Raw genomic sequence first — 24,895 nt, forward strand, 5'->3', positions numbered from 1 at the left:
ACAGCCAGCCCTGCCATCGCCACAGGCAGCCCTGCCATTGCCACGCCAGACGGGGTTGGTCTGGGTCTGCGTTTGGATTTGGGTTTGGGGTGGGGTCTGGGTCTACATGTAGATTTGGGCCTGAGTTTGAGTTTTGATCTTGGTTTGGGTCTGGGCTGGGTCTAATCCATACTAGGGTGCGGATTTAGGTCTGGGGGTATGTTTAGATTTAGAACTAGGTTTGGGTGTAGGTTTAGGTTTAGCTTTGGCTCTGGGCGGCTCTGACGCACCCTCTGCAAATGGCGGCGTTGCCCCTTTAAGGCGAGCGCGCGGCTCCCCCGCGGCAGGGCGCGTGCGCGCAGGGGCGGTGACCCCGCGCGGGGGGGCGGCAAGATGGCGGCGGTCTGAGCGCGCCCATGGCGGGGGCGTTGAGGGCGCTCAGGACGGCGGGGGCGGCGCGGCCGTTCCACCGCAGGGGCCTGAGCCGGGCAGCGGGGCCGCCGAGCACCCGCCAGCTGCGGGAGGCCGAGGAGGCCGCCCCAGTGTTCCAGTACACGGGGAAGGCGGCCAGGCGCAAGGACCGCGTGTTCGTGTGGGGCTTCAGCTTCTCGGGCGCCCTGGGCGTCCCCAGCTTCGTGAAGCCTGACGCGGGCTGGAAGAAGCCGCGGCGTATCCAAGCCACGCCGTACCGCCTGGAGACGGAGGAGAAGGTGGGCCCGGCCCGGCGAGGCCGCCGTTTTCCCCCCCGGAGCCTGGTCAGGGCTCTGCACAGCGAGAACGGCGCTGCGGGATCGGGTTTAAGGGCTTTGTCGTGATTCACAGTTTTTTTGTCGATATAGCAGTGTTACTCGGGATGATTATTGGTATAACTGCAGCAGCATACAGGTTGGAAAGTATATATCTGTAGTTTTGTCAGAGGCATAAGAGAACCAGGGTGTGAAGAACGTTTGCCAGAGAAAACGCGCCTCGCTTCCAGTGGCTCCGTGGCTCCTCCCACACGACAAATAGGAAGCTTGTCTTGAAAATATTACTCTTTTGCCTACATGTTTCACTCGTTGTGCTCTGCTGTTCAGTGCAGAGAAGGTCAGAACATTCATGGAATATCTTGAGCTGGAAGGAACCCACATGGATCATCGACTCCAACTCCCAGCCCTGCACAGACAGCCCAGCAATCCCACCACGCACCCGAGAGCGTTTTCCAAACGCTCCTGGAGCTCTCTTGGTGCCGTGACCATTGCCCTGAGGAGCCTGTTCAGTGCCCGACCACTCTCTGCGGGAAGAACCTTTTCCTGATATCCAACCTAACCGTGCCCTGACACAGCTCCAGCAGTTCCCTCAGGTCTTGTCACTGCTCACACAGAGGAGAGATCCACGCTGAGGTCTGACCTCATTCTCCTCCAGGCTGAACAAACCAAGTGACCTCAGTTGTTCCTCACATGGCTTTTGTCCTGGGCTTTTTTTGGCAAAAGGAATGAAACGGGAATGTTATTCTTTTAATATCTTTTTGTTTGGTTGGGTTTTTTTTGTAATCTGCTGATGCAGGTCAGCAGACACGTCTTCCTGTTGTGTTTGAACGGGGCCAAAATAATACAAAAATAAAGATGTATGCACATGAAAACAAAAAGGCAAAAAAATTGGACTTGAATTTGCACCACTGTGCTTATCACAGAAGAATGTTTCTGATAATTTTTGCAAAATCATACGTGCCTTGAATTCGGGCCATATATGGATGTAGCTTAATGAGGGATGAATGCTGGTGAACAAATAGCGTGGGGTGAAACTTGCTTTTCTGAGCCACAGTTGCTAACCGAGTGGTGTGGGTTTTCTCTGTCTTTAAAGATATCCTCTGCTGCCTGTGGTTATGGATTCACACTGCTGGCCTCCAGTACCACGGACATCACCAAAGTGTGGGGTATGGGGCTCAACAAGGATTCCCAGCTTGGATTCCAGAGGAGCAGAAGAGATCAAAGTAAGGATTGGAGTGTTTTAAAGATTTACAGGGCGGGGAGGGGGGGGCACAAGAGGGCACTGCAGGATACCTGTGGTACAGGAAACTTCAGTTTGAAGGTGTGAAAAATATCAGGAGGCTTTGATGCAGTGCCGGGCTGTGCTTGTTGGTTTTTTTAAAGAGATCTTTTTCTTGAACTTAACTGTGTTTTTCTGTGCTTTGTACTTGGTCAAGGTGTGCCTTTGTTCTATACACTGCACTTACAGAGTTTAGTTACATCCAGGCAGGCATGGAACTATTTATGTGGATGTTTGTTAAGGGGTGGCTTTGAATCTGTAGTTCGATAGTAGACAATGTTAGGGGCTAGTTAATTAATTGATTTTGGCAGGGCTGTTTGCTCACTTCTGTTGCCTATGCACTTATAAACTAAATTCCTTTCCCACAGAGCTCTTTTTATACAGTCGTTTGGTTGGTTGGGGTTTTTTTGGTTGTTTTGTTTGTGAAGCTGTAGGACGTTTTTTTAAATTATTTTAATAGCAAGTTGAATTTTGAAGGAAAAACACATTATTCAGTCATTCTGTCTTATTCCAGGCTCTCAAACCATTTAAGATGATGATTTCTGTGCAGAAAATGGACACTTTTCAAAGGCAAATAGGAGAAACACAAACTTTCATCATAAAATGGCTGTCTCTGAAGACATTCCTCCATAAACAGTCGAGGAAAATCACGTTAAAAGCAGTTTTTATAATGTATAAGAGTGTAATGCATCTGATATGGGCAAAATCTTAAACTTTTTGGAGAAGCAAAGAAAATTGCAGCTACAGTGCAGCATGCTGAGGTTTGCAGTGATGCTGCTTTGTGCTGGCACGCTGGATAGATCCCCAGCTGTGTGTGTACACAGCAAGTGTGAGCTTAAACAGCAGCAGCAAAATGCAGGGGCTGGAAAAGCCTCTCCTGACTTCTGCTTTTAAGGGTTTCAGCTCTTGCTGTGTCTTTGTTCTGCACGTGCTGATGTCTCAGGTGTGTCTTGTGGTTCTCTCGCCTGTCATCTGACCTGGAGATTATTTTTGCCAGAGAATCCAGCAATAGGTTAAGTAGTTTTGCAGTTCAAGCCCTGCTAAGTAAGAGGGTTTGGCAGAATCTGTTGAAAGTGGGAATTCAACAGTGGGATTGCTACTGCTCCTTACTTCCCTCAGGCAAGCTTTCTTTTGGGATGTGCTGCTCATTACTGTTTTACAAACTTACTTTGTTACCCACTGGTTCCAACACTGTAGATGCTTTATTTCCAGGGGAATTTGTGTCTGACTTTTAGGTAGTTGTATCTGAACTACTAATATTTCATTCTTATCCTCCTCTTCCTTAGCCACCTCATTGCCTCTATTCTTCAAAATCCCTCAGCCATCAGTAATGATTACCACAGATCCTAATAGCCTGTGTTGCACTGCTGGAAGGAACAGAGAGAGAGGAAAAGATTTTTTTTTGCTTTGTGACTTCCACGTGTCTTTAGACAGAGACTTGGCTGCCTTTCAGCTCCTGCTCTGTTGCATGGCAGGCACCTGCCATTCACAAGCATCCTGTTGTCACATCCAGTGCCTGCCTGTCCTCACATCCAGTAGTGTCTTACTGCAAAAGGGCTTGTGTAGATTTTCTAGTTTTTTTTTTTAATTCTTATTTTTATTGAAGATAGTGAGAACCAGTTAAAGCACTGCTGCATATGAGCAAAATATTTCTTTGAGTCCTCTGGGATTTGATTTCACTTGTTACAGTGACTTTCTTTGATATCAAAGCTTTTTATCTCCCCTTAACCTTTTCCCTAGTACTGATTTATGTTTTGCTGTTCTTTTTTGCTCCCCCCCCTTGACTATAACTAATTAAATATTCTTCAAGTTACTAAATCTTTTTCAAGTACAGCATGTCATTTTCTTTCATAAATGTTAGATCTCTTATTCCCTGTGGAGCTAGCCTAGCTAGTCTTTCTTGCATTCCTTTTTTCTGAAAGAGCCTTTAATCTACTGTTCTTTAAATATAAAGCCCTAAGATTTTTTGTTCACCTTTCCTGCTTTTTTTTTTCTTTGTGATTCTTGCTCTTGTATCTTGTTTGCAATATCCCCATTTTCACACAGTACTTAGTTTGTGCTTGGTGTTAAGTTCTGGTAATCCAGCCTTATTCATCAAAGTGGTTGAACATATGGCTGAAAGCCTCAGTTTCTCAATTCTGCCACCTGAAGCCTTAATTCAGCCTTTAGGTGTGGTGGACCTTCACCATGGCTTTTACCTTCTCTCTTTCTCTGCAATAAATGTCTGTCAGGCTCCTTTGTTAGTATCTTGGCCTTCTAAAATGTATCTGCTTTTGTAACAAGGGAGAAGTGAGTATGTGAATGTACAATGGAATCAGCAAATATGTGCTAAATTTACTTTATGGAAGCTACTGACTTAACATTTTTCTGTCTTCATTAAGCTAAGGGCTATGAATATGTCTTGGAACCATCTCCAATTCCATTACCACTGGAGAAGCCGCAGCAGACTCGAGTCTTGCAGGTGTCCTGTGGGAGAGCCCATTCCCTGGTCCTGACAGATAGTGAAGGAGGTATAATGTCGCTTGTGCTGTGGACAAGGAATGCCTGACTATGCTTTTATTAAGAGCTCAAAAAAAATTGATTTCTGTCCTTTAGAACTAGACCAACCCCAGGTGGGCTGTCTGCACTGTAAATGGAACACAGGCAGCTGTTGGCCTTTGTGGGATTGCTGCTGCAAGGGAGAAATGTGAGCTCTGCTTGGCTCAAACTGTAAATGTGTTGGGAGATTTTTCACTCTGAGGTTTGTTTATCTTGCCCCAGGCCTGGCTGAAGTGCAGCCTGTTTGTCAGTTCACTCAGACATTTTTGAATGCAGCTTTGGATGGCTATGCCAATACTCCTGTGTTGCTTTCCCCTTGGAGCTCTGGAGTGCTGCATTAATACAAGCAATTAATTAATTAATAGCCCTTTACAGAGAAGATCCTGTTTGTGAATTATCTCTCCATGTCTTTGGGAATTCTCTGGTGCAGTGGCTTCAGTGCTGTGCCAGGCGATTCAGTGCAGCTTCTCAGTGGGGGAGCTGGTTGGTTGGTTGATTTACCACTCCAGTGGGAACACTGATCTATTTGTGAGTCTCCTTGACAACGCAGGATGAACTGGGCAATTCCTGACAAACAGCCAATGGGCTCCAGGTACTGCTGCTGTGCCTGCAACAATATTGCTGGGTTTTGTTGATGAAAATGGATTCGGTCACTTAAATTGAAGTGGACTTGCTTTGAAGAAAGCTTATGCCATTTTTCTGTTACAGTGCTCTCCCTTTCAGACTGAGAATGGCATGAAAATATTTTGTGGACCTGAAAAGAGGCTTTCAGGGGATTGGACAGTAATAAAACTAATGCATTTTATCATTGTTTTTCAGTTTTCACAATGGGAAACAATTCTTATGGACAGTGTGGCCGGAAGGTTGTTGAAGATGAAATTTACAGGTGAGAATTGAAAGATCCTGAACTTTCTTAATGTTAAAAACATAATTGCATGAAAACAACTCTGCAAAAAGGCCTAAGGTGGGAAAAGTCTGGTAGTATAGGCATGCCATTTAAGATTGAGGAGTCTGAGAACAGGCTTTTGTGCTGCAGGCATCAAACAAGTGGCCTGGCTTTGAACCTAGACTGGGCACTAGCGTTCTGCTGACCACATTCACAAAAGACAGAAGGATGGTCAGCATGGGACAGTTCTCACAGGGCGTAGAGAGAAAACCCAACCTTCATAAATTGCTTGAGGTAATTGGTGTTAGTAGTTGGGCTTTCTCCCTTTAACTGCTCAGAGCCCACGTGCAATTCCTGAGGGTGTTAGAAATGCCATTTAGTTATGAAAGAGGTGTGCTTTTGTTGAATCTCTGTTGTAACTGCCTCTGAATCTGTAGTGCTTTTCCTTCACAGGGTTTTTTGTGGGCCACACCAAAGCATATGCTCAAAATGCTCTGTAAGATAGCAGTGAGCAAGTGGATAGTGGGAATGTGTAAGTGGAAGTTTCTGATTCCCTGGCAGGACCTAGAAGAAATCTTGCTCATTGCTCTCTCTGTGATCCACAACACTTGGACTGTAGAGTTTGAGAAAATAGCTGTAATTAGGTAGCTTTTGTTAGCCTTGATTCTGCAAGTCAGTCATTGGATTGTTCCTAATTCCTGGTATTGTGAAAGAATGACAGGGATGTTAGCATTACACTGTGCTCTGGAATATTTGGTTCATCTCTAGTTAAGTGTAGTGTTTATATAGGTGCTGCAGTATTATGTAGTGCTCATTCTAGTGTGCTCGTTCTAGACTAGGGACCATCTTTGAGGATTGCTCCTATCCCTAATTCCCATGAAAAGTTATATTTGAAAAGTGACAGTTCTTATTTTCTTAAAGAAGAGAATGTAAAATTATGTTCCTTCTTCATGCAGTTATTTTGCATGTGGAACTACACGTGGACAAATCTCTTCCTGTAATAATAAAGTGTCTTTCAGTAAAGGCAGGTTTATCTTTGCTTTTTTCAGTTGCAGTCCTCTGAAATCTTCTGTGTTGTGTTTTTTCTTCTCGGTGGTTGTTTGGTGTCCAGTGAAAGCTACCTCATTCATCAGCTGAAGGAGTTTGACAGCAGAGTTGTCCAGGTAAGAGGATCATCTGAACTCAGTTCTGAAGGTGGATTGAAAGCTGAGCTCAGAGGGTGGCAGTCACTGGCATGAAGCCAAGTTGAAATCAGTAAGGAGTGCTGTATCCCAGGGGTCAGTACTGGGTCCAGTCCTGTTTCCTTTTTTCTAGTGATCTGGATCACTGAGTGTGCACTTAGACAGTTAGCAGGTTAACAGATGGCATAAACTGTGAGGAGTGGCTGATAAACCAGAGGATGGTGCTGCCATCCAGAGGCTGGAGAAATGGGCCTATGTGAACCTCATCAAGTTCAGCAAGGGGAAGGGCCGGGTCCTGCCACTGGGTAGGAGCAGCCCCAGACCCCACTGTGTGCTGGGGGTGACTGGCTGTGAGCAAAAGGCCCTGGGGGTTCTGGTGGGCACCGTGTTGACCATGAGCTGGCATTGTGCCCTTGCTGCAGAGAAGGCAAATGATGCCCTGGGCTGCATTAGGAGGAGCGTTACCAGCAGGTCAAGGGAGGTGGTTCTTCCCTTCTGCTCAGCATTGTTGAAGTACAGTGTCCATTTCTGGGCTTGCCAGTACAGGGAGGTCATTCTGACACCTCATCTCTTCCTGTCCTGATTTCTTGTTCCCCTTGTCAATTTTATATTGCTTGGGAGTTGTTTTAGTTTGAATTTTGTCTTTCCCTTTTCAAAAGTGAGCTGTGAGACCATCACTTAGACTAGCCAGCATTTCTCTAGGGCAGGTTCCCTGGAGAGCAAGGGACTGCAGAGCAGCAGAAATGCCACTATGCCTGCCATGGCTGCAGCATTCCCAGGAACAGTTTGTTAGTGTATCTGTGCCCCTGTAGACATACTCTATGGGCAGACATTGCTCCTGTTTCAAGGAAGGGTCATTCAGTTAGGTTCACCTGATGAGACTGTGGCATGGTACAACCTGAAAATGTTTTGAATTAGGCTGGTAAACTTCAGTTTGGACTTTTCATGGTTTTATTTTTTCGAGGGGGTTGAATACTTGGTACCCGTTTGTACTTCGATAACAGCAGTCATGTGCTTGATATTGGTAGTGCCTCTCTTACCTTGTTGATTAAATCCCTTTAATCTTTGGCTAATTTTTAATGTCTGCTTTTGAATAACTTTTTGCTTGGCTTTAATTCATGCCAAGCCTGTGGCAGACGTGATTGCTAGTTCAACATAAATGTAGATTTGAGAACAGCTGTGTGCCTAGAGCACTTACATGGCAAGGAATCAATAGCAGTTTGTAGCTGGCATCAAGAGCCATGTTGTTAGCACTCTGGGAAAGGAGAGCTCTCATTTACCCTTTGCTGTTTTATTGTGTTGTACTGCTGAATTGAGCTTTCTTTCCCTGTTGGATTTCAGAACAAATCAACTGCAACATCACTTTCCATCAAAAATATGCTGCTGGTTTTGGTGTTGTATCTCGCTGTTCAGTGTTGTGTCCTGCTGTTCTTGGTCTTCCCCATCTGTAGAGCCATTTGATCAGGAGAGAAAGGTCAAAATCTGAAGTGATGGGCATTGTAGAGGCTCAGTTTATCTGCCAGTAATGCTTCATTACATTGAGTCTGAACACATGACCTTTCCTGACCAGCTCTGACTTCTTGTTTGTGTGCAGGTAGCGTGTGGACAGGACCACAGTCTGTTTAGAACCAAGAAAGGTTCAGTCTATGCATGTGGATGGGGAGCTGATGGACAAACAGGTAGGAGCTCAGCTCAGCTTGCTTTTCAGGGAATTGATGAATATAGCAAGTTGTCATAATTCACAGCTTATGACATGTATTTGTCATGCATGTGTGGACAGAAAGGGGCTGGTATGTTTCCAGCTGTGTGCAGATGTTCTTGGTACTCTTGTATAACCAAACTGAGACAATCCAATTCATTTTTGGAGGAGCTTTAGGATGCCAGGCAAGGCAATCCAAGCATGCGGTCTGAGAGAATGTGTCTGCTGTTGAAAGCTTCTGAGGGGATGTGGAAGTGACATGGGCAGCTCAGCTCCCCAGTTCTGTGCAGGCTTTGCCTTCCTGATTCTTGTTTCAGGATCTGTTTTGCTTCTTGCTCTTTTGAGCTGACTAAGCTCTGCTATCTTAGCATGGGATCTTTGGGCAGGCACTTTTTCTGGTGGCTTTTGCTGTCAGAGAACTTCCTCACATTCATTCCTACTGTTTAGTCCTGCTGCTCCCAAAGCTGTGTTCCTCCCATGTATTTTTGTGCCAATATGCTGTAGCCCATCTTTCTGTCATCTACATTCTGGTCTCTTTTCCAGGCACCAATTTGTCGTGTAAAGCGTTTGCTTCCCAGCCTCTTTTGCCACTTCTCTTGCTGTTGTCTAACTGATTGCAGTGTGCTGTCACTCATGGCTCTCCTTGCAGAAGACAAGGATGCAGCCAGGTTGTGAAACTTCATCTCTTGTCAGGATATCTGCCTGGCTTTATTACTGTTCTTCAATGCTTCGGTCCATGCAGACAAGAGAGATGAGACTGTTTTCCAGGTGTGATCATATAAAGTTGTTGTGTACTCCAGAGAGGTAGTTTTGGCTACTGGCAGTGGTGTTTATGGCTGCTTGCCCATTGAAGCTAAGCAGTATGGACAGAAAGATGTCTTTTGGAGGATGCGTGATTTTGTTACATGACAAAATGTTCCTATGCAGGCGTTAAAAGTGCATCTGGAAAAAATTCATCATCATCTCTCAACTTTTTTTCTTTCAGGTCTTGGACACTACAACATCACCAGTGTTCCTACTAAGCTACGTGGTGACATTGCTGGAGTAAACATTGTCCAGGTCTCTTCCTGTGGGGACTGTTGTCTGGCTGTTTCAGATGAAGGAGATGTCTTTGGTTGGGGAAATTCAGAATACTTGCAGTTGGCATCTGTCACAGAAACCACACAGGTCAGTTGGCCTGGGAGTGTGTTTTTACATGTTTCAGTTCAGCTGCTGTGCACAGAGTTAAAGATGATGCACTTATCCCTGCTCTGGGTCCTTCTGACAGCAGTGTAAATTGATATAAACTAATACTACTAACAGACTGCTTTTACCTATGCTTATAAAACCAACCTATCTGACATGTTTGTGTAGTTTTAGGGCAGTATGTTTCCCAGCTTTAATAGGCAAAGGCTTCTGTCTCCTCACCCCAGTTTGTTAGTCTAAGAACTCCATGAGACCCAGCTCAAGTGCTTTTGCGAGTTTCAGGACAGGAATTAGTCTTTTGGCTGACTAATCTCCAATTTCGAATGAACATCCTTAGTAGGTTTATAACTGAGTCTTAAGCAAATTCCAGTGTCTCACAGATAAAAGTTTTTTTGTAGCATACTTACATGGGGCAAAAATACAGTGCTGACTTCACACTAGGCATTGTAGTACTGAACTCATTAGGCAGATGGTCTCATCTTACAGTTAGTTTAGGAAGTGGAGTGAGGGAATTAATTAAGCTACTCTTGGCAGAAGGCTAAGAGCAAACAGTTTCATTAGAATGGCTTTAGCAAAATTTTAGAAACCTTTGTTTCCCATGCCTCTGCTGATCCTTAATGTAGGGCTAAATCCTGAGACCTGTAATGCCTGAAAACGGTTGTGCTGTGTAGTAGTTTTCCTGGCTGGGTGCTCGATGGAGGTCAGAGGGGTCTGAAATGGATGAATGGCAAAAACGAGAGTCTTAGCTACAATATAGATGAAGTCCAAATTGTGGAATAGCAGAGCTGTGAAATCAGAGATTGCTCTTTACATGTGTCAAGCTGTGTATGTTTCGGTTGTGTTGGACTGTACCAAATAAGTGCAATTTTCTTCTAGTGATTTTTCTCCAGAATGTTCAAAAATGCCACTGCAAACCAAATTTTAGTGATCTAGTCCATCGTGAAAACTTGCAAACATGTTGACGTATTGACTTCCCTGTTGTGTCTGACTTGGAGAACCAAGGGATAGAAGCAGACATTAGGCATTCCCAGCCTTGTTGTCTTTCATATAAGCTTTTCAGTGGGTAACCTTTTCCACCTTGTCCTCACCTTAATGAATTTCATGTAGTTTTTTTTTTAACTTTTAGACTTGCACTTACTCTGTTATTCAGGCAATAAAGGTTATATCAGGAATCCAGTGTATGTAAGCTCTAACCAGAACTAGAGGATAAGTAAAAATGTGTGTCTGGTTTGCAGTTTACCTTGTGTCTGACAACTCCTCTGCATTCTCATACAGGTGAATGTTCCCAGGCATTTGCCATTCAAGATTGGGAAGATAAAGGAGGCTGCCTGTGGAGGGACTGGCAATGCTGTGTTAACAGGTGAGTTCACTTCTAGGATCATCCACTTCAGTGCAAGGCCATGCAGTAGGTGAATTGTAACATCGTGGAACAAGCATGTTGTGTTCTGGAAATAGGTAAGTACTGTCCGTGACGAGGAGAGCTGTGAGACTGAGAAATCTGTGATTTAAGAATGTACTAGAGGAGTTGTTTTCACTAGTACAGAGCATTGCTTCCAGTGTGTGCTGTTTTGAGAGCTTCTGCAGACTAGAACAAGAGCATGGCTGCTGTTGCCTGTCACACGGGCCATGTGTGGTCTTTTCTTTGATGAGTATGGATATAGGGAGGAAGTAAGGCCACACTTCAGACTCCATATGAATCTGACACGTTTATAAATCTTGATAAACTAGGACAGAAAGTAGAGAGTTCTGAGAACAGTGGAAGTCTGCAGCAGTTTCTTAGTGACTGTTCTTGGAGTGTCGGTGGCTGGGGAGCACAGCTGGAGGGTTGCTGAGTGAAAGAATGAGGGAGGGGATTGTACTGCTTTTATGAAGGATTATCTTGAGGAAGATGTTCATATTTATGATGGAGTCGTTGTGATGACCAGACATTTGAGCTTCTAGTGTGAAGGGAACAGAGCTGACGTAGAAACTTACTCTGTCTTACACTGTCCAACTGCTGACTTTCTCAGGCACCCAGCTTAAGGCAGAATGCCAGGCAGAGTGATGAGCCTACTGGTGGTTTGGGCATGCCTCAAAGGAGAAAGCCATGACAATAAACCCTCAACCTCTATCCCATCAGTCAGTAAGCTGAAGTATTTTATCCAGCCCACACTGTCTTGGCATTATTTCCCTATGAAAGTTTTGCCTGGGAAGCTTGACTGCTTACACATCTTAGGAAAAAACTGAGGCATTTGGATGAGAACGCATTGTTTGCAGATTTGAAATAATCAAAAGGTGTTAGACTGGTCTGGGAGAAAGGAAAATATTGCTTTGGTTTTGATTAACTTTTGGTGGTGGCATGAATTTCACAAGCACAGACTTTCTTACAGAATGTGTTCTTATTATAATACAGAAGAAGGAAATATTTTTGTCTGGGGATATGGAATTCTTGGGAAAGGACCAAACCTAATAGAGACAGCAGTGCCAGAGATGATCCCACCCAGCCTTTTTGGCCAGTCAGACTTCAATTTGGACATCTGTGTTGCTCATATTCGCTGTGGACTCAGCCAGTTTGCAGCACTTACAAGTAAGTTTCTCATCCTGCTGTCGTGGGGAAGTCAGATTGCTGTGTTATTGGCAGAAAAGAAGACAAACCAAAAGAAAAAAAAAGAAAAACAAACCCCAAAAAAGCACCCATCTTTCTTGAAACTGAAAGCACACTGGAATGCAGCGGGGGGGCAGGCAGCAGGTTTCTGGCATACATACTGTGCTAACTTATGCATTAATTAAGAAAGTGTTATTTGTCTAAAGCAAACAAAAAAACTTCCTCTCAAACAGGAAACCTGGAAGGTTTTTCCATTTCCCTGTACAGAATTTGTGCACTTTAGGAGCAGCACGAATTTATAAATGATAAATGAACAAATCAAAACTGAGTCTAAGTGGAGCTGGATGTCAGGGTTTCTTGGCATTTCTGACCAGTTGAGTTAACAGCCCAATGTGGGCAGACCTGGACATTTAACATGCAAAGGGTATGACACTGTGCTCTGTGCACCCTGTGTGAGTTCCCAGCCTTTGAAGGGTTTGGAATTTGAAAGTCATTTGACATCAAGCAGCAGAGGGCAGCAGCACAGACACCCACAGCCAGTGTTTGTGGAGGGGCACCTCAGTGCCGGTGCCGCGTCCTTCGGGGCAAACGGCGTATGTGACACTGTCAGTCTTGCAGGGTGCTTGTAACTGGGCTCCCCTTAGTGTTCAGGAAGTATTAGAAACCATGTTTTGATTAAACTATACATACTTTATAGATTGTGTTTTGGTTGTCTCTGCAGTGGGGCTGATCCAAACACTTCCAAGATCTACATATTTTCCTGCGGAGCATAAAACTTTTAACTCTGTTAAACATAAGTTTTTGCTTTTCCCCAGCTGTTACTAGAAGGTCACTTCTGTCAGGCAGCTGAATAAGCAGTCCCCAGGTGATGGCTTGGGACAGATCTCACTGTCTTGCTTACTGGATTTGCTTATAGCTGATATGGATCAGTTCCAACTGTCTGACTTCCAGCACAAATTATTCATTTCACAAATGATTCCCTGGAATTTCTTCTGCTGCGCTCTTTCTTCAAATAAAATGCTAAAGCAATAGCTATAAGAGGGGGAAACGAAGACTTGTGCACAGAACTTGTTGCTTCTCCTGCTCATTAGGCATTTTCCCCAAACACAAGTACATTTATTGTACCTTGAAGTAACTTGGTTGCTGTCATACTGCTTGTATAACCCTGTATACTCCCAGAAACACTGTAGCCACATTTGCCAACATCACAAATAGAATTTGTCCTTTTTAATGTCTCTGTTCTTTTCTATTATTTTTTTTCTCCTGTGTAGACAGAGGAGAACTGTTTGTATGGGGCAAGAATCTAAGAGGGTGCCTGGGAACTGGAAGAATGGAAGACCAGTATTTCCCATGGAGGGTGAGGATTGTGATATTAACGCCAAGAGTATATTCTTTGGCTAGTTTTTTTTGTGTGGTTTTGTTGAGTAATTCTGAAAGAACTGGAAGTCTAAGATGACTGTAGAAGTGCTTTTTTTTCCAGAGGTCCTTGTGTAGCCTGCTTAGGGATGGAGGTATTCAGTAAACCTTTTAGTCTACTATGCCAGTAATGATTTCAGATCCTGAAACAGCATCTGGTGCTGTGCCACCACATCTGAACAGTTCTCATCTCCTTCCTGTCCATCATCATCTACGTGCTGCCCTTACTGCCTCTTCCCTCCTCTTCTAACCTGCGCTTCAGTTTTGTATGTGCTGCAAAGAAAACCACCAGTATTGGTCACCTGTCCCAGAAGAAATTACTTATCTAAATTAGGTGAACATTTTGGTCATGGTGCTCAGACTGTCGTGGCTACAGGTCTGCATAGTGGTGGGCTTCCTTCCCAGCTGTGATGGTGGGTCACTGGACTGACTGTGAGGTTACAGTAGGAGATCCTTATTCAACTGTTTTCATAGCTGTTGCATAGCACTTCCAGTTCTACTCCCTTCCCTCAGATGGCTCTGAGAGCCAGACTCAGTGAATGTAGAAGAGTCCTTGGCTCTGGAGTTCAGCCTAACTGATGTACCTGGTCTCCATGAAGGCCAAGTAGGAGAGGAGGCAGGCAATCAGTGGGACTACTTTGGAGTTCCTGTTCATGTGTCTGAGCTTGCAGTGGATGTGTTTCTGTAATGTGTTTTCTCCTTCTTGTAAACATGAATAGAATCAGACCAGCTCTGGAACATTTGCCTAAAATCACATTGCTGTGGCTGAGTGGAATTTCTGAATTCTCCAAGCGTGGCACATCCAGGTTTCCCTATGTGTGGACGTTGGGGGTTATGCTCCTTCAGACAGCCAACTCCTGTCTCACAGTGCTATGGCAATGTGCTGGGATCCTTGTCTGTGACCTCCTCTTGTCCAAGAATTGGCCAGCTGTCCTCTCTCTTAGCTCTAAGGAAAAACTTGCTTTTTTAGCCTCTGCTTTCCTCAAGTTTGAGGTCAGCTTTAAGTGAAGGGGCCTGTAATTTCAGGAGTAAGGAGTTGGTCTCTTAGTCGAAGCACAAACTGCCTTAGGCTGAGTTGAGCCTTTGCCTTGTTCCAGTTCTTGCTGATGAGAGAAGAGGCAAATCCTTGTGGTGCTTGGGCAGATGCTCTTCCTGCTCTCTGTTCAGTCATGCTGCTTCTGCTGCTGAACAGATGGGCTGAGGCTACAGTCTCATGGTCTGCTAGTGAGCCAGCTCTCCTGTCCTTCCAAAGCTTTATCTGCTTCTGTGAAGGAAAAAGAGGAGTATTTCACAGCTCAGTGCACAAGCATGCCTGGTGCTGAATCTTGTTCTTTCTGGGTTTTCAAGTTGGCACTTCCATTGGTACAAGGCCCTGTGAAACCAGCTGGCACGTTGAGCAGAAGAGCTTGAGAAATAGGATATATCAGGTGCAGAGTACTGGCTTGATAAATAACCCATTCTCATGTATCTCATCCAGGTGACTGTACCCGGGGAGGTGGTGGATGTGGCATGTGGAGTTGATCATATGGTAAGCCTGGTCAAGTCTTTTACCTAGCAATGCTGCTGGGCCTCAGCACTGTGCCAGGGCGATGGGGGGACTTGGTGAAGAGCTTCTTGGAAAGGAAGACTCATTCTGTGAAGCTGAGTGATTGTGAGCAGAGACAGCCATAGCAGTGCCTGGGTGTGTTGTCATCTCTGCATCCTTGAAACACTCTGCCCTGGCTGCAGGAAGGAAGCACATTCCTTGAGGAGTGTGGAAATGCAAAGAGTGTTCTGGCTGGTTCATGATGAGCTCTCTGAGAATCTGAGGCCCAGCCCCAAGCTGGTGAGCCTCTCTGTGCCTGAGGATGAAGAGCATCTCCCTCAAGGAAGGCTGGCATGGGATGAAATCTACAGCATAGGACATTGATTTATGGACACTCCCTGTCACCAGCTCTGGGGTGTCAGTGTTGAGCAGAGCCAAACTATTTTTCAAGGGGAAGGGTTTTTTTTTATAGCTGTTTTTTATGTGGAAGAGAGGTTTTGCTGGCTCTTGAAGCCCATCACAGCTGTCCTGAGTGGCCACCCCCAGCTGCACTGTGCCTGGGCTGCTGTCCCATGCAGAAACTGGAAGCACAGCTGGATACAGAGTGGTGGCCTAGAGGCAGTGGTGTGCCCATGGGCTGTTGCAGCTTTCTGTGTCAGCACTAAAGGCTGAACAGCCGAGGAACACATTCGAAGAGTGAGAACCTGTTTGCAGGGGAAAGTACTGTTAAATGAGACAGCAGGGAAAGATCAGTCCCAGGCTGTCTGCGCTGCTGTGGCTGTGGGAGGACAGATAGATGGTGACAGAAGCCCATCTAGCCTGTCATGGGAGGGAGGCTGGAAACAAAGTCCCTGCTCAGCTACCTGCTGACTTGGTGCCAGGCACGGATCTCAGCAGTGCTCACTACTCCTCAGGTACTTTTGTCTCCTTGTGCTGGTCACACAACACGGTCTTTGATTTTTTTGGGGGGAGTCCCTGCACTCTTTCTGTTTTCAGAGGACGGCAGCTCTCAGTTGCAGTTAGCTGGGGTTTTCAGGATTGCCTAGCAGGGGAAGGAGTCTTAATGGGTGAGAAGCAGAGCCTCATTCTTAGCAGTAAGGTGATGGAAATGGGATGCAACAGCTGTATGTACCTGTAGCAGGCACTTACCAATTTCACATCCAAGAATGGGAAACTGTCCCCTGTGAAACACTTCAAACATCAGGCAGAATTGTCTTTTCTCTCTGTGGGATACTTCTACTGTGCAAATTATTTTGTCAAAATCCAAGCTGATATGTTTTAAATAAAGTGATTATAAAGTCTTTATTGGTAGTAATAGGAATATTCTTGAGCATGACTTCACACATGAGCCTCTCTGTCTTGCAGTCTGCATTTAAACTTCAGCATTTTGGTTCACAGTGATGTGAGAGGAAACAACTTCTGTCAGCTGAGCCACCTTCACACCTGCAGAACTGATACTGTTGTAGTCAGGCACTGCATCTATGGCCCCAGGGACATCACATAGTCACATTTTGGCTTTGTTAGATGAAATTCTGTGCCAAAACTCAGGGTTTAAACTTTACCTTGATGAAATAAGTCTTGAAAGGCTTTTCATAAAATACAGGAAAGGTGAACCAGTGTCCACAGAAATAGAGACACATCTCTCAGTTCTTACTGACGTTCCTGTGAAATGGGTATTGCTGGGTGGGTTGAGGCAGAACAAGCAGAAAGCTACTGTAAAATTGGTAGACCTTCACTGCTCTGAATTCTCATTTAGTTAGCTTTAATTTATACCTGATTCTACATGCGACGTGGGCAACTTGTGGTGTCCAGAGCCTCATGGGAGTTGCTGTGCCCTTTTAACATGAGGAGGCTTATTAAAGCATTGAAAACAAATTCAAAAACTCTTGTAAGAAAGGTGTTACAAACAATTCCCGTCATGGATGTTGCTGTTGAGGAGGGCTGGTTAGTGCTGGGCTCTCAGCTGCTCTCATGCACAGCTGTTTCCCAGTGCACCTTGGGGCTGGGCCTTCTGCAGAGCTGGGATGAGTTAGTGCCATGTCATACCTTGTTGTGTAGCAGTCTTGCTGTGCAATAAATTGAAAATTGTGTGTTAATGAGATGCCAATGAGGTCTTGAGCCCTAAATAGAAGTGTTGTGTGGCTTAATGCAGTGGGGGCATTTGTGCTTTCATTACAGTGGCTGTGGGATTCTCAGACACTGCTTGGTGGGAACCAGGTTAATGGCAGTGGGTCTGCAGTTCAGCAAGACCAGCACTCACCTTTGTTTTGGTTACAGTGGCAGGGGGGCAATTTGACCTTGGTCAGGTGCTGCCCGAGCTGCTCTGTTACCATCTCCCCTGCATCAACAGGACAGAGGGAGAAGATCTCAAGGAAAGCTTGTGGGTTGGGATAAGGACAGGGGATCACTTACACATTACCATCATAAGCACAACAGATTCATGTTGGAGAAATTATTTTATTGCTGAGGAATAAGAAGAAATCTAAAACTGCCTTTCCCATACCTCTCTCTTCTTCCCAGGCTCATCCTTAATCCTGGTTTTTCTGTCTCCTCCCTTTCCTGCACTGACCTTGGTGTCTGCATGGTTGTCTCTCACAGATTCTCACTCTATCCTGGCTGCTGCTGTGCAGCAGTTTTCCCCCTTCTGAAGTGTGCTCTCCCAGAGGTGCTGCTACCATTGCTGATGGGCTCGGTCTTGGCTCAGAAAATGAAAATACCCTCTTTGCCCTGCCACCCCTTACCTGTTGAAGACAGGCCCAACCTGTGTGGCTTGTGCTCCTCCCACAGGACTGAGGGGCCCTGCCATGCTGGGGTGACCCCAGGTCACTACCAGTGTGCACTGCAAGGCAACTCTTTATCATTTTGTCCTTCAAAGTATGGTAAAGTAGCCCAAAATACACCTGCATTCCTAAATATACCTGCAGCGAGGGGGGTGGGGGCCAGGGATGCACATGGGGAGCAGCTCAAATTAGAGCTAGAATAACCTACTTGATTTGGCATTGATTACACGAGTAATTCGCCCTCTGAACAGCACCGTGCCAGCACGTTTGGCTTAAAATAGCCCAGAAGGGCACAGAGCCCTGTGCATGTACAGTTCCAAGCACAGCAGTGGCTGAGGGAGCTGCAGGAGAGATGGATGAAAGGTTCAAGCCCAAGTGCCCTGTCCACACCCTGCCATCCTGCTGGCAATTTCCTGCTGGAGAGCTGGCCCCAGCATGGCCCCTGGGCCACCTCGTGAGCCCCTGCACAGCAAGGCTGGGCTCATCTTGTCAGCAAACTGCCCAACGGGGGAGAAAACACACGAGTGCCTGTAAGACAAAGATTATCTTGGGCACTTGTTGCATTACAGCAGATTCTTTTCTCTGCAGGATCCTTCAAAAACAAATGACTCAGAGAACTAATAATTAGCCTGCAGCATTCAAAATAATAACTCCCAAAATAATATTACTTCATCATGACTCATCAGAATCTATTTTTTTAGCATTTTTTGCGAGGGGCTGGAGCCTCGCCCATCCCCCAGCGGCCCAGCACCTCCTGCTCAAAGGTGTGAGCCTGGGCAGGTGAGGTAACTCAAAGGCTAAAAGCCTCTCAGTGTGTGCAGTGTCTTCAGGGTCTGAACACCAGTTTAACAGCCTAGATCCTGTTATTTACCCTAAGATGACAGTTGCTTTTGCAGGGAATGACAGGCAGTGCTGAGATTGTATGGCAGTGCCTGTGTTGATTTATTTGTGTATAATGGATTAAACCCTCAAGGCAGTGCTCTGCAGTAAGGCTGCATTCCAGATTAGCAATCCCACGCTAATTTCTTACGTAAAGGCTCTTACACTTGACTGGAAGAGTAAAAAATATGTTACACTATGCTAAGAAGGAGATACTTTACTTGACCACAGTTTATGCAGTTGAGCTGCTTCCCTTTAAACATCCACTATAAATGGTTACAACTGTGAGAGGGTGATGATACGCCTGATTTCACTGTTTTTCTTGCACATTTCAGCCAGGTTCTTCAGCTCCTCCTTGCAGAGAATCATGTGGCAATGGTGCTGTGCAGCCACGCTGCTGACTGAGACTCAGGACCCAGCAGTGACTGCCCTAACATAAGCCATGAAAGGGCTGCAGGGCTCTGGGGATGCTTCACTGGGATCTCTGCTGGAGCTCTCCAGGCTCCTGGGCATCTTGCACCCTGCAGAGAGCCAGTAAAAAACTAAGTCTGGCAAATACACTAGCAGCATCCCACTAACCTTGTCTCTTAAGGAAATAGGACAGGGCATGTTTGTGGCTCCCAGAGAAGAGCTGAAGGATGGAAATGGTGGTGGGTACCATCAATAGGGGTACAGTACACCTGGTGATAGGTCCTGGACACTGGAGAGCCTTGGGGATGTCTGCTGGCCTTCCTAAATGGTGTGAGGCCCAGTGTGGCTGTAAGCGAAAGAAATTAGAGTTACATCTTATAGACAATGCCAAGCTCTGCTTTATTTTCATCAGTTTGATCAGTACAAAAGCAGACAGCATAAGTTTCACTTTTTATTCTTTTTTCATTTTAATTACTTTACAAAGTACAAAATATACTGTCATTTATTTTGGAACATTAGGATTTTTTCTTTTTTTCTCTTTTGTTGTGTTTGTTTTTTTTCATACAGTACATAAATCTCAGCTTTTCAGCATAAGACCAGCAAAAAAAAAGCAGCGTGTGCACTCACTGGGAAAGCAAAGCAGCCACTTCTCAGCTCCATGCCATGCCCAGCACATGATCCCCAGCTGGCCACCACTCCCTCTGCCCCATGGTGTATCATCCCCCCTCGTGCAGAGGTCACAAAGGAGACTGATGCATTCAGGCTCCACTGTGCCTTGTGACCTCAAGCTCACAGGAGCTGCTGCCCACACGGTGCTCAGCCCCACTGGGTCCACAGGCACTGCCCACACGGCTGCAGCCCAGAGCAGGGGGTGTAGCCCAGGTCCCTGCACTGGGAGGATGCCCCCCTGCCCTGGCAGTTTGCATTAGTCTGGTAATTAAAGGAAAATAAATACACTTTTTTTTTTGCACACTCTCCCCCCTTCCCCCAGTGGAAACCTCCATGGGGTTTCTGAGAGGTGAGCAGGGACAAGAGGCTGCAGGAGGCTGGGGTTCCCAGCCCCACTTCAGCCAGTTTGGTGGGTGTCTGAGGCCAAAAGTGGTATTTCAGTTACCAAGCAAATACTATATAAATAACTTATTAAATAAAGTCGTAAAGATTTGTGTTTCCTCCCCAGGCTGTCCAGCACAGCTGTTCCAAGCAGCTTCTGCACCAGGAGCCTCTCTGCTCTCTTGGCAGTTCTAGGAATTTGGGTTCATGCTGTGGCCATCCTGGGCATCTGGAGAGAATCTGGGCTCCTTCTTGAGTCCAGACAAAGGGGAGACAGAGAGAAATGCTCAGTCTTGTTCAAGCCACTTGAGGCACTAATAAAGTGGTGCTGCACTATGGCCTGAATGTGCCCTGTGCAGTGGAGGCGTAACTCTGCACTCTTCAACCCTTCAGGGCTGATGGCTTGCTGCAGCTTAGCCCAGAGGAACCAAACTAAGAATTTGCCCTAAGCACTAATGAGGAGGATGAGGCTCCCTCTGTGCAATGTTCCCCCTGGACTAACCCTCCCTGGCTGCCTCGTGGTGCCCAGAGAGGAGGGGACGACCAGTGTGAGCCAGTGCTGCACTGTGGAGCTGCAGCCCGAGCCGTTGTAAGGAGGGGCTGCAGGTCCAGAGCATGTTCCCTGGGCACTGTGACCCAAATCCCAGCAGCACCGGGACCTGCTGGCATAGTGGGAGCAGGTGAACATGTTAACCAAATTGAGGTCCTCACCCCCCTCTAATTTTAGTTAAAACGAGGGGAGAATGGACTTTGTGGGGAGGGAGTGAGACAGGCTCTTCCAAAGGCTTAAACAGAGCATCCAAAACTGGATCCTACCGTGAGTCACTGCCTGGCTGCCTCCTCCTCTGCCTGTCCCAAGAGCCATGATCATCCTACTGCTCTGGTCACCAGGATGAGTGTGTTCCCTCTGTCATGGCCGTCCTCAGCTGCTGCAGGCACAGCACGGAGGAGGAGGATGCACTGGCAGAAAACATGACTGCCACAGTGCTAAAATGAATGTCCTGCTCCTCAACTTCATGTCTCACAAGCCCCAGCACCAAGCCTGGAGCCCACGCATGGGGGAGGGATGACAGAATACCCAGCCACGGGCAGCAGGGACAGGGTACAGGACATTGCTGGCTGTGACACTGAGCACAGTCCTGGGCTGGAAAGAGGCAGGTGAGTGTCCCTACCCTCTGCATTTCCAGGTACTGACCCGGGCACTAACAGCACTCAGGTGCAATTCTCACACTCCTACAATCAATAACCTTTGGACTGGCAGGATTATTTTTAGCAGCAGTAGCAGAAGGATTTGGGGTGAGAAGTGAGAGCAGTCCCGGATCCAGCACAACCAGAAGCACCTAAAAAGACTGCCCTGGGACACCGATCTGCTCCTCTGTTCCACCACACTATCGTTGGAGCAGTTCACAATTGCAGAGCAAATCAAAAACCTGGAGGAAGAAAGCACTGAGACACGGGGCAGGGAGGGGAAGCCTGGTGGGCAGGGCCTGAAGGAGAATGAGGGCACCATTCATTTTTAATTCTATGATACAACTAAAAAAAAGGCCAAGGTCATTGAGCTGGCGCAGACAGCATCTGCTCCTAATGGTTGAAGGAGAAACTGGGTGCTCCTCCTGCAGTGGCATCCTCTTGGTACCCTGAACCCCCCAGTCCCGTGCTGCACCAACATACAAACACACACTGCCAGGGAAAACACAGAGGTTTGTTGCCAGGAAGGAGATGTTAGAACTCAGGGACTTCTGCAAGAGCAGGCTTGGTTCAATAGCCCTACATGTCCTGCAGGGGAACAGCACAGCTGGATGGGAGAGCCCCAGACACCCCGTGTCCCAGGGCTGAACCACGGCAGGGTCCCACACCCTGTGCAGGTTGGTCCTGCCTGGGGACAGGTCTGCAGCTCCCACAGTTGTAACAGCAACACCAGCTCTTTAGGTAATTTCAGTGACCTCAAAAACTGAATCCCATCCCAAGGCTGGCATTAGAAATAATTGCAAGAAACAGCTACAACAAAGGCCGTGGGTTTTTTCTTCTTTGCCCTACACATACAACCTCCTGGCCCCTTCCTTCAGTGTCCCACTTGGCAAATGCTCTTTTGCTCTTCCCAACAACTTCAAACCCATGGAAGAGACTGTTGGTTTTCTTCAGCAGAAGGGAAATTCACTGCACATCCCCTTCCAGCTGATGGGAAGGACTGTGCAGGCAGCAAGGATAAGGAGGGCAAGAGGGTTCTGTTTACTTTGGCCGTCTGTCTCATGTGACCTGTCCCCAGAGCAGCATCCTGCCAGCCTGAGCCTGGGGGCTGCTTCAGCATTTCAGCAGGCAAACAGGGCTGGACTTCTCTTTTGGGGCCCAAAGGAGCAGTATATGCTCACAGCAGTCATCTTGGCAAGTGGGGTGCTTTGAGCAGCATTCCCACAAGGGCCAGGGAATCGAGTACCTAGAAAATTATGTTTTTCAAGTTACAAAAGAGCTGGTAGGAATAAAGAAAAAGCTTATTACTGTAACTGCAGAAAGCTGGTTTCAAATCCTCGGGACACTGAGCAGATAACAGCAGAAAGCCAGACAGAGCACAGGGACCCCAAACAACAGCAGCCTCTGATGGCATCTTCCCAAACGTGCTGTGCAAGAGACGCTGCCTCTGCCACAGCCACAGCCCCACAGGGAAGGAAAAAGCAACCACCCCCCAAAGTGAAGGATGAAATTAGCCCTATTTTTGGTATAGTCTTTTAAGGTTGGGAGGACACCAGTAAAACAGCTGGGTCTGCCTAGAGAGGGACACAGCAGCCAGTCAGCTCTCCTATGGTACGGGCAGAGGACAGAGCTGGAGAGAGGAGAGCAACATGCTCCCGCTCCGCTCTCAGACATATTTCAAAATTTCAATCCTGCCAGATGCCTGTTGGGCATCTCTGTCCGTCTCTACTCCAAAATCCACCCACGCTTCGTTTACAGAATCCTGCAGAACACTAAACACTGATGAAAACAAAACCTCAAGGGAGCCCAGGACATTAAGTAGCTGTTTTGCAACCTCCCTTGCTCTGCACAGCTGGTATGGTGCCGAGCTGGGCAGGCCATGGCCACTCTGGAGCTCTGCAGGCAGGGCAGGCGGTGTGTGGCTGTCGTCCCTCTGCCGCTCCCTGCACCTTGGCTGCAAAACTTAGGTGCTCTCAGCTGGGAGAAAATGCCTGGGGTTTGTGTTACCCTCGTGGCTGGGCCTTCCCCAAACCTGGGGGTAGGCAGCAGCACAGGTCATCACTGCAAGAGAATTATGGAGCAGGGAGAAGCTATTCCATGCAATCTGCAACTAATTACAAGGGAACATTCAGTCCCAGGCTCTGAACCTGAAGAAAAATGGCTGGTGCTGTCTAGAGAGACCAAGAGACTGTTTTGGCTTAGGCATGTTCCAAAGAGGTACAGAACCCTAAAATTAATACCCTAAAATGCATGTACCTTGATACATACTTCATCCATTTCCCCCTGCATAGAAAAGGGGCTGTGCATTGCTCTGTGCTCACCAGATTTGCTGATCAGCCTCCTGCCCACATACCCTGCTGCAGAACCTTGTCCTTTCCTTCACCTGTGCTAACTGGAGCTGGTAGTTCACCCAGCTGTGCTTCATGAGGATTAAATAAAGGAGGACGAGGGCAGCAGAGTAACTCAAGATTATTTTCACAGTTGAGTTTTTCCCTCCCAGGTGCCCTGAGAAGGTCCTGCAGGCCTTGCTGAGGATGTGCACAGAGTGTTTCTGTACTGGCTTAGTGCTGCCAGGATGCCTGAGGGATATTGCTGGCCCTTGACATATGGCCCATGACAGGATACACACAGGCAGGCAGATAGATGGGGAGAAGGCATGGAAATCTGGAGGCAGGTCTGCAAATTTCAGCCAGTGTAAACACACCCCAGCACACGCTATAACATGTAAATGCTATTTGGCAAAGGATTACTGGGTTTTACTCTCCTGCAGGTAATAAATGTTTAATCCAATCCTATGTTTGCTGGCAGGACTGGAACAGGTAAGTGAGATGCCTTAAGCTGCTTATCAGAGATGTGCACAACAGTCACAGTAACAGAGAGAGACGAAATCCTCATCAGAAAATGACTTCTTGTCCATCACTGCTGGGGGACACCTTCTCTTGGGAGATAGCAGCAGTGCTCAGCCTGGGGCCGAACAAAGCATTTCTCCCTTGCCATTATCAGCAAATACCAATTTTCCAGTGCTAAGACAGGAGTGTTTGCCCTCAGTGAGTGCTGACTGTGCCGATGAAGTCACTGTGTTTCCTAAGTCACTGACCTCTAAAAGCAGAGTTTGCAAGCCCCATGCTCTCGAACGCTGTGTGGGGGAACATGGATGAGGAAAACCGTAAGGATGGAACTAACCCATCTGGGCCACAGTGCCTGACATCACAGTTACATCAAAACACAGGGTGATTCTTGGGGGCTTTTCCCACACGGGGAGGCTGAGCATCAGATGATTTTTTGACTACTTGGGGTTTGGGAGGGGTTGTGCCACCCACCCTTGCTGGGATGGTGGGACTTGGACAAATGCATCCCCTGGGATACCGGGCCTGAGCTCAGAGGCTGGGCAGGGAGGGGAGATCTGTTTGAGTCAAAGAGGAAGAAAAAGAATGAAAATGCTTTTGTCTTCACAACAACAATAAGCAAAATTGCAATACATTCATATGTGCACAACTAAAAAGGAACAAACTGATTCCTTTGCATCACTTGGCACTCCAGCTATCCCTGCCTTTCCCCTGGCCTTTCCA

At 46.7% G+C, this 24,895-nt stretch overlaps 1 protein-coding gene across 2 annotated transcripts; it reads left to right on the top strand.

The window, feature by feature from the left end:
* The first annotated feature begins 373 nt into the window (after positions 1 to 373).
* RCC1L (RCC1 like) lies at positions 374 to 16,323 on the top strand. Of its 2 annotated transcripts, XM_027704945.1 has the most exons (11): positions 374 to 689; positions 1,819 to 1,948; positions 4,386 to 4,514; positions 5,362 to 5,428; positions 6,540 to 6,591; positions 8,204 to 8,288; positions 9,294 to 9,475; positions 10,769 to 10,853; positions 11,886 to 12,059; positions 13,349 to 13,434; positions 14,971 to 16,323. In XM_027704945.1, the coding sequence occupies exons 1-11, from the start codon at positions 396 to 398 to the stop codon at positions 15,046 to 15,048; spliced, it is 1,362 nt and encodes a 453-aa protein (XP_027560746.1). In that variant the 5' UTR covers positions 374 to 395; the 3' UTR covers positions 15,049 to 16,323. The 2 variants fall into 2 exon arrangements, with proteins under 2 accessions (XP_027560746.1, XP_027560747.1); XM_027704946.1 differs by lacking the exon at positions 11,886 to 12,059.
* The last annotated feature ends 8,572 nt before the right edge of the window (positions 16,324 to 24,895 follow it).

This window comes from Neopelma chrysocephalum, unplaced genomic scaffold (assembly GCF_003984885.1).
Source record: "Neopelma chrysocephalum unplaced genomic scaffold, ASM398488v2 Primary Assembly neopelma1_299, whole genome shotgun sequence".
NCBI lineage: Eukaryota > Metazoa > Chordata > Aves > Passeriformes > Pipridae > Neopelma > Neopelma chrysocephalum.